This window comes from Leucopleurus acutus (assembly GCF_964270905.1).
Source record: "Leucopleurus acutus genome assembly, chromosome: 5".
Lineage (NCBI taxonomy): Eukaryota > Metazoa > Chordata > Mammalia > Artiodactyla > Delphinidae > Leucopleurus > Leucopleurus acutus.
Genome location: NC_139147.1, coordinates 83,569,784 through 83,582,587, shown reverse-complemented (window position 1 = coordinate 83,582,587; position 12,804 = coordinate 83,569,784). Strand labels below are relative to the sequence as shown.

At 46.2% G+C, this 12,804-nt stretch overlaps 1 protein-coding gene across 2 annotated transcripts in view; it reads right to left on the bottom strand.

Annotated features, from left to right (window-relative positions):
- Positions 1-2,700: 2,700 nt before the first annotated feature.
- The window catches only part of ABCC5 (ATP binding cassette subfamily C member 5), a gene marked incomplete at its 3' end in the record, with an annotated part of 84,796 nt that continues 74,692 nt past the window's right edge, over positions 2,701-12,804 (bottom strand). The window contains exons 26-29 of one of the 2 annotated variants that reach the window (XM_082840165.1): positions 7,437-7,515; positions 6,289-6,402; positions 5,466-5,630; positions 2,701-3,705 (exon numbers count right to left, since the gene is read on the bottom strand). In XM_082840165.1, the coding sequence (XP_082696291.1) occupies positions 3,604-3,705; positions 5,466-5,630; positions 6,289-6,402; positions 7,437-7,515 (460 nt within the window). Of the gene's footprint in view, positions 3,706-5,222; positions 5,631-6,288; positions 6,403-7,436; positions 7,516-12,804 lie in introns of those variants that run through there. The other variant, XM_082840164.1, reaches the window with a different exon arrangement.

The window sequence follows — 12,804 nt, the reverse complement described above, 5'->3', positions numbered from 1 at the left end:
AATGTCCCCTGAAGATTTTTGGAGGATAAAGTATTTGATCCACTTGCATTTTGGTTTGCGTTTTGGCAGTGGTATATACAGTGGTTTGGAGAAAGACACTGAGGCAAGGAGACTAGCTATGAGGCTGTAACTACAATATTTAAAAAAAGAAAGGAGGTGAGTCTAAATTAGGGCAGAGGGAGAGAAGGGGGTGGTAGTGGTGATACATAGGACCTGGAAGTGGCTAAATTTACTGGGAATGGGCAGGAGAACTGAAATAACTCAAGGCTTCTAGCCTGAAAGACTTAAGGAAGTCAGAGGGGCTATTATTAAGACAGGGAGCACTGATTTGCAAGAAGCTGTTTGAGGGGCCTGGGAGATGCGCCCAGGAGGCAGCGGAGATTGGTACTAAAGAGAGAGGTCAAGCTCACAGTTGAAGGTTTGTGTTGGTGGGAGTGAAAGAATCCAGGCAAAGAGAGCAAAGGGAGAGGGCAAAAGGCAGGGAAATGCCTCCTTTTAAGGGGACAAAGCAGGTTACAGGGGTGGGAGGAGACCCAAGAGATGAAAGAACAAAACTGAAGGAGGGGAAGTTAGTGTCACGTGCTGCAGTGAGCTTGACTAGGGCAACCACGTAGGGCTCCTTCTGCTGACCTTGTTACTCTTCTTTTTTTTATTTTTATTTTTATTGGAGTATAATTGCTTTAGACTGTTGTGTTAATTTCTTGCTGTACAGCAAAGTGAATCAGTCATACGTGTGCTTATATCCACTCTTTTTAAGATTTCCTTCCCATTTAGGTCACCACAGAACATTGAGCAGAGTCCCCTGTGCTATACAGTAAGTTCTCATTAGTTATCTATTTTATAGATAGAAGTGTATATATGTCAGTCCCAATCTCCCAATTCATCCCACCCACTTCTTCCCTCCTTGGTAACCATAAGTTTGTTCTCTACATCTGTGACTCTATTTCTGCTTTGCAAATAAGTTCATCTCTACCATCTTTCTAGATTCCACATATAAGCAGTATTATACGATATTTTTGTTACCCTTCTTGGAGGGTAAATCCAGTGCATCCAAAAACATCGTTGCTTACATTGGCGCCGTCCAACAGAACTTTCCACAATGATGGGAATGTTCTATGTCTGCGCCGTCCAGTACAGTAGCCACAGGCCACATGTGGCTACAAGAGCACTTGAAATGTGACAACTGAGGGACTGATTTTTTTTTAAATTTAATTAATTAATTTATTTTTGGCTGCGTTGGGTCTTCATTACTGCACACAGTCTAGTTGTGGCGAGCGAGGGCTACTCTTCGTAGCGGTGCGCAGGCTTCTCATTGAGGTGGCTTCTCTTGTTGCGGAGCACAGGCTCTAGGCACGCGGGCTTCAGTAGCTGTGGCACGCGGGCTTCAGTAGTTGTGGCACGCGGGCTTCAGTAGTTGTGGCACGTGGGCTTCAGTAGTTGTGGCATGCAGGCTTCAGTAGTTGTGGCACCCGGGCTTCAGGAGTTGTGGCACGAGGGCTTCAGTAGTTGTGGCACGCAGGCTGTAGAGCGCAGGCTCAGTAGCTGTGGCGCATGGGCTTAGTTGCTCCGCGGCATGTGGGATCTTCCGGGACCAGGGCTTGAACCCGTGTCCCCTGCACTGGCAGGCGGATTCTTAACCATTGTGCCACGAGGGAAGGCTTGAATTTTTGACTCAACAGCCAAACCCCTGAATTTTCAAGACACCGGTTTACAAAAAGGGCTGGGTTTAAGATACGATTTCTGATGACTCAGCAGAACCAATACCAAATAGTTTGATGCCGCTTTCTTGGCCGCATTCAACATGAGATATTGAGAAACTCTAGAATGAGTACCCTTTCGAATGGGCACTTAATTCTCAATGAGTTAACCTGAATGAATTGGCTGAAAGGGCCATTATATTGTTTGAATTGCTGAGAACCCTCAACAAACTTCATTTAAAATGTGTTTCACCACAACCATCCATCTTACCACATCCCTTCCCACTCCCCACCCTCTTATTAGCAGCACAGGAGCTTGGTTTGACGACCATGCCCAGAAACACAGGCTGGAGGGACTAAGGCCCGCCGCAGTGATTCCAGGCAAGTGGGGCTCCACGCCCCTTGCAACCAACCAGCTCTGCTACTGGTCCCTCCCATCTGTCACTCCACAGCTGGATATTCAGATCCGAGGCTCCGGGACTCCGAAGCCATTCAAAGACAGCTTGTTCCCCTCCCAGAGAATTATTTTATACACCAAGAGTTTTAGAAAATCCAAAATAATTTTATTCACTTTTTCAGATTTTTGCCTCCACAAGGTGTTCAGCAAACATGCTAAGGCGACAGAATGTCTAGTTGGTCACGACATGCAACGCTGACCATTGGACGGATGACAGCAGCGACCACGCCCACCTGAGCTACTGACCCCAGAGCACAAACGGGGTTTGTGGGAACACACCGAACCACACGGCACTCAGAACCTGAGGTAGGTCTCTTTACAGTACAAAAAACGTCTACACCAGTGTGAGACACTGATGAGCAAGAGCTGCTTAAAGTCGCAGACTTTGGAGAGAGGAAGAGACTCTGCAGCGACCACAGGGAGAAAGGGGAAAAGACCCACAAAATCCTGAACCCTGTCACTGAACTGTGGGCTCGTGGGGCAAATGAAGGCAAATGAAGAAGTACCACCGGGAAAAGCAGCAGTTGGCTCCAGGGTTCGGACCGATGGGTTGAGGAGCCGGAGAGCGCTGTGCGGTGGCCAGCATTAGGAACCTGAGGCAGTGGGACACTTGGAACAGACTCGATGCTTGTTGAGAAACAGCAGAGAAAAGGAGGAAAGCAGGAAGGACACTCCCCCCTCACCGAGGAACGTCTCGGCGATTCTCATTTCCGACGGAGGGAACGAAGAGGGGTCTGGGACTTTGCCCCACTGCTCTCCCGACAGAAACAGTGAAGTGACAACAGGACAGAAAGCAGGAGCCCTGAGAATTCACGGTGCTCTGCGTGGCCTCCAGTGGCCCCCGCTCCACCCCGCCCTGGAGTGGCTGCTGGGGAGGCGGCAGGGGGCCCACTGGAGGGCCCGCTATTGCCACACGCCTTCCTTTTGGACACCCAGAAAACCCGGCACCATGAAACAACCAGCTGGGGAAGAACATATGCTACCCTTCCTATAGTCTAATAGTGAAACCAGATCCTAGTGCAGCAAACTGTACAAAAATGATAGAAAGGAATCTGCACTGTTCTTAGCACAGTGCTTATTTTAATATAAAATAAACGGCTTACATTTTCACTGGAAATATAGGCTATGTACAGAATTATATATAGATATAGCTACACGTATAAAGCTTCATTATAGGCCTCTGATACATATATAATAACGGTTCCCTGAACCTTTTAGAGTGCAATTAAGAACAAAAACTAAATTTTGTTTACATGAATATGGAATAAATACAATAATCAAAATATGACTCTCCCTAAAAGTGAAACACACAAGCCAATCCTGAATTGCTGTGCTAAAGATAAAATCGGGAAAGGCAAGGTTTCGGCAGGAGGACACGATGAGGGGCCCGCCCCAGGCAGGGAATGGCAATGCTCCAAAGAAAAGAGACTTGGGCAGCGGCGGGAGGAGTTAGCCCTTGACGGCGATCTTGTTCTCTGCAGCAGCAAACATGGCATAGAACCGGGAGCTGTCATTGGACAGAAGGACCGATGGGGTGTCGAACTCCACCACCTGTAAAGGAAGCAGATGGTATCAGAATGTGACTCGGGGACACATGGGGTGATTTAGAGGATCCACTGCTCAGGAACGGGGGCAAAGCCCAAAGCCCCCTGAGGATGGAATCAAGGTGGCAATTCAACTAGCCCTGTCATGCCCAATTGGGTTCTTTTTTTTTTTTTTCAACTAACCAGGGTTTAGTTAAGAGAAAGGTTAGAGAGAAAAACCTTCAGACCTCCTTCACATAAATCTCAATTCTTTCAGCCTTGGGTATGAAGGAATCAATCAACAAGGTCCTATAAGCTGCAGAGGAAAAAATTGCAGCTCAAGTCAAAGGCATACCAGGCAAATGTCATCTTGTTGTGCAAGCTGACCTGAATCTATGGATAGAAAAGGAACAGCTCAGGATGCCTAGTTGGCAGGGGGAAAAGGGAAGTGAGTATAAAGTCAGTATAATCAACTCAGACAATTATCCATTCCTGTGATGGACTTCTAGGCGGCCACTGGAAATCGTATTTCAGTAGAAAATGAATGATATGCTGGCAGAACCTGCCTCCCGTGAGAGAGGACACATACTCTCCCAGCCTCCCCTGCTGCAGGGCAAAGGCATGGAACACAACTTTGGCCAAGGAGAGGAAGGGGACATCTCCTAGGGTGCTCCTAGGAAAGGTTGTCCTGACCGAGAGACAGGCATAAGGACAAAGTGTTCTTCCTTAGGACTGGCTGTGTGAGGGTATGACGTTGGGTGCTAGAGCAGACATCCTGCATCATAAGGGGAAAGGTAGACACGGGCCCTATTGAGGGATAGGCAGATTATAAGCAGATCCATATGGGAGAGGGAACAAGAGGAAAGGGCATTTTAGGTAGATGGGACTGTATGAGTAAGACACAGAGGTGAAAAAGCTTAGGGGATTCAAGATTGTTTATAGCCAACAGCACTGCAAGGAAATAGCAGGAAACGAAGAAGGCTGGGGGGCCAGATTGTTGGAAAGCTGGGACCAGCAAGAAGTTTGGCACCACTACATGACTGTAAAAAGCAGACATATAGGGACTTCCCTGGTGGTGCAGGGGTTAAGAATCCGCCTGCCAATGCAGGGGACACAGGTTCGAGCCCTGGTCCGGGAAGATCCCATATGCCACAGAGCAACGAAGCCCATGCGCCACAACTGCTGAGCCTGTGCTCTAGAGCCCGCGAGCCACAACTACTCAGCCTGCGTGCCACAACTACTGAAGCCCATGTGCCATAACTACTGAAGCCTGCGCGCCTAGAGCCCGTGCTCCACAACAAGAGAAGCCACCGCAATGAGAAGCCTGCATACAACAGCAAAGAGTAGCCCCCACCCAACACAATTAAAGAAAGCCCACACGCAGCAACAAAGACGCAACGCAGCCAAAAATTAATTAATTAATTAATTAAAAAACAAAGAAAGCAGACATATAGTGGCTGGTCTCAGTAGCTTTGGGAAATTCTTGTGCATGTGAGTGAATTACTAAGTACACGTGCTCTCTGACCTAAGTCAAAATGTTACTGTTTACAAGCAACAAAAGAACAGGTAGTAAAGCATAATGAGAACCCCATAAGAGTGCTCCCAGCTCAATCTCTTGACTGGGAGGGCTGCATCCCACCCAAAAGGAACCAGACTACAGTCATTATGGCCGCTTATCTGAATGCTCAGAACTACTCTAAGAGGGCCATCTGCCCAATCCTGCCAGGGGCCAGTTTTCCTCCCAGACAAGGCCACGTGCCAAGCCAAGGTCCCCTGGGGGCTCAGTACCTGCCCCTGGGCCAGCACCATAATCCTATCAGAGCCCAGGACTGTATGTAGGCGATGGGCAATCGTCAGCATGGTGCAGTCGGCAAATGCTTCTCGGATGGTCTCTTGGATCAGCAAGTCTGTCTCCGTGTCCATGGCAGCTGTGGCTTCATCTAGAATCAAAATCTGCCGGGGAAGAGAAGAAAAAGAGGGGTCCGACCAATTCCTTAAGCATTCTGGTTAATCTAGGTTTCACTAAAATGTATTTTATGATTTGAATTTTACACCGTATATATTTTTTTCTAAATAGGTACACGCATACGTAAAAATACTGTTTTGCTTAGAACTGATATAACTTCAAACCCCTATGTTTGCCTTGATTTCCATGAATGAAAGGATATACGTGAAATACTGATCTAACAAAAGACTCGCCCCACTTGCTCTGTAACTCTAAACACGTACAGTAATCTTTCTGGACCTCCCTTTTCCAGTTTTAAAATGAGGGGACTGGATTTGAGGACCTGGATGTGTCTCGTAGTTACAAAATTTTTCAAATCCACGGTTTCCAGTACTACAACCACTCAGTGGCTAGAAACAAGTTGCCCTTGGAAACTGAAGGCTCAGGGAAGTTAAAAATAAAAACAAACAAGCAAACAAAATATCCATATACCCAAATTGTGTCAAGGTTAATTTAGAAACATCTCTGGGCACACTCTTAAGAAGTGCTGCTGGGCTCAGAGCCAGGGATGCCTTTGGACCTCATGCCACAGGCAAAAGCTGTTCTTCCATCTTCCTGCGCTTCTCTGCTGATCCCCCTTCCCTGCCACCCACCAAACTGCCTTACCTTACAGTGACGGAGCAAGGCTCTAGCTATGCACAAGAGCTGCCGTTCGCCCACTGAGAAGTTATCCCCATTCTCCATCACTTCAGATTCAAGTTTCAGAGGTAGCTGAGCAATCTAGGGAGAAAGGAAGTCGAGATTAGAAGGGAAAAAAAAAAAAAAAAAAAAAAAAAGTAAATTTTGAAAGATAGGAAAAAAAAAAAGAACCTAAATTTTGTCAAAAATCCAGTGGCAAAAATAAATTATTCTGAAACAGATGAAAGAATTATTAGCCCAGAACCTAGCTCACCTAGAAAGAAGGTACAGGTGTGATGATCACGTAGTAGGACCACATTTTCTAGGCCATTCCATATTTCAGCTAAACTATTCTATTAGTCTCATATCATCAAAACGTCCCAGAAATTCCAATATGTTCGTCCCCAAAGCCTGTCATTTTTGGTTCTGAAAATATGGTCATGCGATGAGAAATGGGGTAGACGAAATTACTCTCTTTCTGAAGTCCAAAACTGTAGGCCCATGGCTGTCAAACCTTTCTTTCCATAAACTATAGAACCTATTCTTCAAGTGAACTTGTTTGAGGCAGCCCAATATAAAGGTGAAGGCAGAGCGGATCTAGTTGAATTAGCGGAAGAGACCCTGGGCTTGTGCGCAGGAACACAAGAGACCCTACTTCAGGCCAGGGGTATCTGTAGATTGTGGCCCCTGGACGGGGCCTGCTGAGTTACCCTAAGAGGTCTGTGAATCCATACACACACTTTCTCCACAAGTGATATATCTCTTACACACATATAGATGCTTCAAAAAGATGTTGTACTGTTATAATGAATAAGAATAGAACTTGATTTTAAAGCATGACTGAATTCTGAGTGGTTGTCATTAACATCTTCTCAATGAATGGATAGTAAAAAGGGCAATATGACCATGGGAGGGGGCTAAGGGGGGAGGTGAGGGTCGGGAGAGAACAACCTTTATGCCCTTTCTGAAATGCCTGGGAAGCCCTGCTCTGAAGTGCTCCTCCACAGACATCCTGGAGGTGGAGGGAAAGGCTGGGCTGGACAGCGGCAGCCACAGCAGGCTGGAGACTGACCACAGCATCACTGTGTTTCCAGCCCTGAGATGCCAGCAAAACTCTCCGTCAGTTCTTTACTTACACATTCTTTCATGTGTGTCCTTTCTAGGGCATCCCAGATCTGGTCTTCAGTGTACTGGTTGAAGGGATCCAAATTGGACCTAGTGAGAAACATAACAGGAATTCTCAAGGATCCAACATGTACGTGACCATGCTGCACAGGCTGACTGTGGTAAAGGTTTAGACACTGGGGCTCAAACCCCATCCAGCCACAGCGGGAGGCTGAGATGGGAGCACTGCTGCCTGCCTGTCACAGGAATGAGCCTCCCTTTCTTCTTTACAAAACTTTATTATTTTTATTATGTAAATGATACAAGTTAGTTATAGAAAAATTAGGAGATATAGACATACAAAGACAAAACAAAAACTAATGTATGTTTAATGACTTCTTATCAGACCCTCAGAAACAAACACTGTTAGCACTTTGGCATAGATCCTTCTAGATTTTTTCTATGCATATACATGTTAAAATCTCTCTCTTATATGTATAAACTTAGAAAAACGCCCTCTTTCTTCTTGCTGCACCAGGGTGAGAGCCTGTCACTGAGCAGGGGTCTCAACAGCTAGCTGACCAGGAAAGGAGCCAATCCAGCAGGAAGGCAGAGGAGAAGGCTGAGCATAATGGGTTCAGGAGGAAGGATTTTACTGGCACCGAAAACTAGTTTGGGGACTCTTGCTTACTGTACTAACAGTATCCACCTCAAGGACATCAAGATTGATATCAAAAGAACAGGTCTAGGTATTTCGGGAAGTGTTAAAGACAGGAGAAAAAGCTCTTTGTCATGGAGGATGAGGGTGAACAGGTGGAAAGGGGGCTGTTGCATTAATTTGGGGTGTCTTGTCTCCATCTAAATGTCGCATTTGTGGGTCTAGTAATCTGAAAGGTATTAAGTATAATTTGCTTTGCTCATAAATTATGGTTGGCATATGGGAAATAGAAAAATCTTTGGGAGAAACTTAGCTCTGATCCACACTCGTCTCTGTGTCTGTGGAGACTAATCCCAGGCATGCAAACACAAGCAGGTCATGATCGCAGAATTCTGCCCGAGAGGAGAACGCAGGCAGGCACACGCCATCTCCGGACTCCTGGGCAACTCTCTAACCAGCCCTGCTCTCTCGTGCCCCTTTGCACGTGTGCTTCCCCCGACTTAGAACATGCGACCTCTCCCCACCTTTTTACTTGAGAGGCACTGGTAAGACAAGGACTCTGGAGCCAGACTGCCTGACTCCTTCACAGCTCCCATCAATGACAGCTGTGTGACCTTGGCCAAGTTAGCCTAACTACTCTACGCTTCAGTTCCCTCAACTGTAAGACAGGGATGAAAGAGCACCTTCTCAAAAAGGTTGTTTCGGGGACTATATTTCACATGTATAAAGCACTTACAGCAGTACCTGCGGCAGGACCGGCAGTGTGTACGTGAGAGCTACAATTACTGTGTTATTATTATCATTGTTCTTATTCCTTGGCTGTGATTCCTTCTTGTCCTTCAGCTCTCAACTTAGACGGGGTCTTCAGGAAGTGTCTCCTTACCCTTCAAGCTTGGCCTGGTGGTCCCCTTGCCACCCCTATAATGGCACTCGTCACTTTGTTCACTTGTCTCTCTCCTCCATTGGATTAGAATCCTTGTCTGGATCTTATTCACTGTTGTAGCCCATGTATACTGTCTAATATTTTTTGTAAGAAAGAAGAACTTATTCCTCCCATGCTTATTTGAGGTCCTGATAACAGACATTAGTATGTCACAACTTAAGTAGTTTCAGTAATAACAGAGGCAGAAAGCAGCATGGTGGAGGGCGGGTGTGCGCACACACAGGATCCGGGCAGACTGGGTTCGACCCCTGCTCTGCCTCTTACCATCCGCGTGACCTTGGACAAGTTAGTCCTCAGTCTTCTCATCTATAAAATGGGGGGATAGTGACACAACCTGGTAGGCTGCTGTGAACATTAGAGCTGTGTAGATACAGTGCCTGGAACACGGCAGACACTCGATAGCTGGTAGCTGTTAAACTGACAGGGGACATGGTCACTTTAGATGCCTGGTTGCATTGCTTGCTGGTTTTGACTCTTATATTTGATGCATTTTTCAAGTGGACACAATAATCCCAGGATCCGAAATAGTTCTGATAAAGTCCTAGCCGTGAATGGTCTAGATGGGGAAGACATTCTCTGCAGGCATGCCATCTAGGAAGAGCCCTCTCACTTAAAGAATGATGGTCTAAAACTGAAATGGTAGAGCATGGGCCTAAGTCTAAGGAGAAGCTCACCTGCTTCTAATCAAAAAGAGATGCTGAAAGCACCTGATCTTGCTTGTCCCTCTAACACGGGAGTCTGCCTGAGCTTGCCTCAGGGTTGATGAGATCTGCTCTCTCTCCAGCTGCCTTGTACACTGATACACCAACAGATCAGGGTGAAACCTGTGTTCTCCATCCCAAGTCTGAGGGATAAAAGGTTAATCACGGTTTTGTTTGGTTCAACACAGACTGGTGGGAATTCCCATGGGGCAAGATTAGCACAATCCACCACCCCCCAAACAACAACAACAAGATTAGCACAGCCTCTGAGTGACATTTATCTAGATGGCAATGCAAGTTTTCACAATAAAATATTCTCTCCTTTTGTGTCTAATATGGACTTTCTCATAGTTTACAGCAAATTTCCTGACCTTAGGGGTCACAACAGGCGTCTCACTTTTGAACCATAATGCTCAGAGCTCTGTTTTCTCTTTCTTTTTTTAAAAAAAAACAAGTTCCTCGGAGCTCTTTACAAGAGTCTTCGGAAGTCCTCATCAAACCTAGACAGAAGGGGTACCTGCCCAGCGGGAAATCACAACTGGTTCCATACAGGGGTCATGTCCTGCTTTGCCTGGTCTCTTGCTCCTTGCCCTCCGCCTTGGCCTCTATACAGCTGCCCCACGGGACTGCACGCTGGAGAATGGCCTCTGCCCATTACAGGGAATCAACTCTGACCTCGGGCAGTAGGACCCGAAGTCGGTGCACATGTGGTTTAGTGCCGGGCTGCTCTGGATCTGCATCCTGCTCTGACTGTGATTCCCACTTAGCGTCACGGGACCCTATCGAGCTAGAATCTCCCCCTGTCGGACAGTTCTGCTAGGTCAGTTCCTGTTGTGTCTCCATGGGCCCAGGTTCCTATCTTGACAGCCTGCTCAGGCTCCCAAGTTTCGGGGCCCCACCGTGCTCTGGTTTTATCTGTGAGCTCCCTGATTATAAATATCTGTCTTTTGGGGTCTCTGAACACTGCCCAGTTGCCACTGCTGTGGTCTATTTGCCAGAGGAAAATCCATATTACCTAAGGCTGGAATTCCCAGCACCAATAACTTGATAAATTGCCACCTATGGTTTGATACCTCACTTTCTGGATTTCCGGTTTAGCCCATCTCCTACCTCTTAAATCTTCCCTTTCTCTACCTCTTCCTGAAAGGAATGTGTAATTCAAGGTTTTAGATTCTACCACTTGTTCAGATTCCTCCCATGTCTGCTGAGTTGAGTCCTTTGAACAGAGTTAAAGACCTCAACAAACATATGTTCAAGATTGAAGGGTCCATAATGTTGGTTTCCAGGAAAGGAATGTGTACAGTTTCCCTAGACTTAGTCTAGGAAGTGTTCTTTAATACTGTACAGTGATGCCTAGTGTTATGGGTTGAAAAGTATCTCCCAAAAAGATATGTTGAAATCTAACCCTCAGTACCTAAGAATGTGACCTTATCTGGAAATAGGGTCAGTGTAGATGGTATTAGTTAAGATGAGGTCATCCTGGAGTAATGAGGTAGGGTGGACCCTTAATCTAGTAGGACTGATGTCCTTATAAGAGAGCCACATGAAGACAGAGACACAGAATGAGAGGGCCCATGTGACAACAGAGGCAGAGACCGGGATGATGAATCTACAAGCCAAGGACACCAAAGACTGTTGGCAAACCACTAGAATGTAGTAGAGGCAAGGAAGGATCCTACCGGTTTCAGAGGGAGCATAGCACTGCTGACAACTTGATTTCATACTTCTAGCCTCCAAAACTGTGAGAGAATAAATTTCTGTGGTTTGGGGCCACCCAGTTTGTGGTACTTTGTGGCAGCGTGCCAAGAATACAAATACATCTAGTAATTCGTCAGACACCTCTTACCAGACAAATAGTAAGTACACAAGAGTGTACTGCTCACTGAGCAGCTGCCCCGTCAGACTCGGCAGACACATAGAGGGGCTTGACATTCAACCCCGCCCAGGCCCATCACACCAGCTGAAGGAGACTCCCAAGACTAAGCAATGGGTTCCAGATATGTAAGGAATATTTACGTACACCAGCAGGTGGTAAACATACACATTAAGGCAGACCAGACTGATCTCAACTGGGAACTCAATCAGGAATGAAAAAGAAATATATACCCTCATTAGGGGGGCCAGATGGTCCTGGTCTCACCCACAGAGACGAATGAAAGCAAAGTTATACATCCACTGCATCAAGTACTCAGCTGGGTAGATGGAAAGAAAAGCATCTGAGCATGAAGGCACTTATTTTTAACAGTCGGAACTCCTGGAGTCCTATGTTGCTCAAAGTGCATTTTCATCTTTGGTTCTTTATATGTTATTTTTAGCAATATTCTAAGTTTACCTATTGACTACTACTGATTAAGGTCAAGAGTATCTCCCAGGGTGTTTGAGGATACAGCAATCCCCTCCAGGCACACAGAAGACACCATGCTGAACCACATCGTCCTCTGTCGGTGGTGCGTGCCTCCCTGCAGCCTCAGCCTCAGGACAGGAGACTACGGGACCCTCAGACCTTCGTCTCTCAGGAAGTTAAAGGAAAACTCAAAGTAGTTATTCAGAAACAAGGCTTGGCTTTTAGTTAAGAGTACATGAAAAAGACTAAAGAGAACAGCAGAGGTTGTGTGAAAATTTTTTTCAAGAAGGGGGACAGAGGCTGTGCAAATCTGAAAGCAGATGAGAGTTTGAAGATGTCGGAAAAAGAAAGGTAACTAATGGTCAAGACCCCTGCGGCAGCAGGCGCAACCCTAGTTTTTGGAGAAAGAGATTACCTCTCAAGGTAGTGACTAAGGGGGCTGTGGTGATAACTTCAGAGACAATACAGTGAGCGGAGTGAGGGAGAGCCCAGGCTCTCAACCAGACAGCCCAGGTTCTTATCTTTGGGCAAATTATTGAACCACTCTGAGTTTTAGCTTCTTCATCTATAAAATAGGCATAATAATAGCACCTACCTCATTTGAGTTTTGAGTGTTTGATGAATTCATACAACTTAAATGCTTAGGACAGTTCACCGTGTAATAAGTCCTCAATATGCTTAGCTACTACTATTACTGTTGTTGTTCTTTAGAGCAGCAGTATCTGGCACCAAAGGACATTTTTCTTTTTTTTTT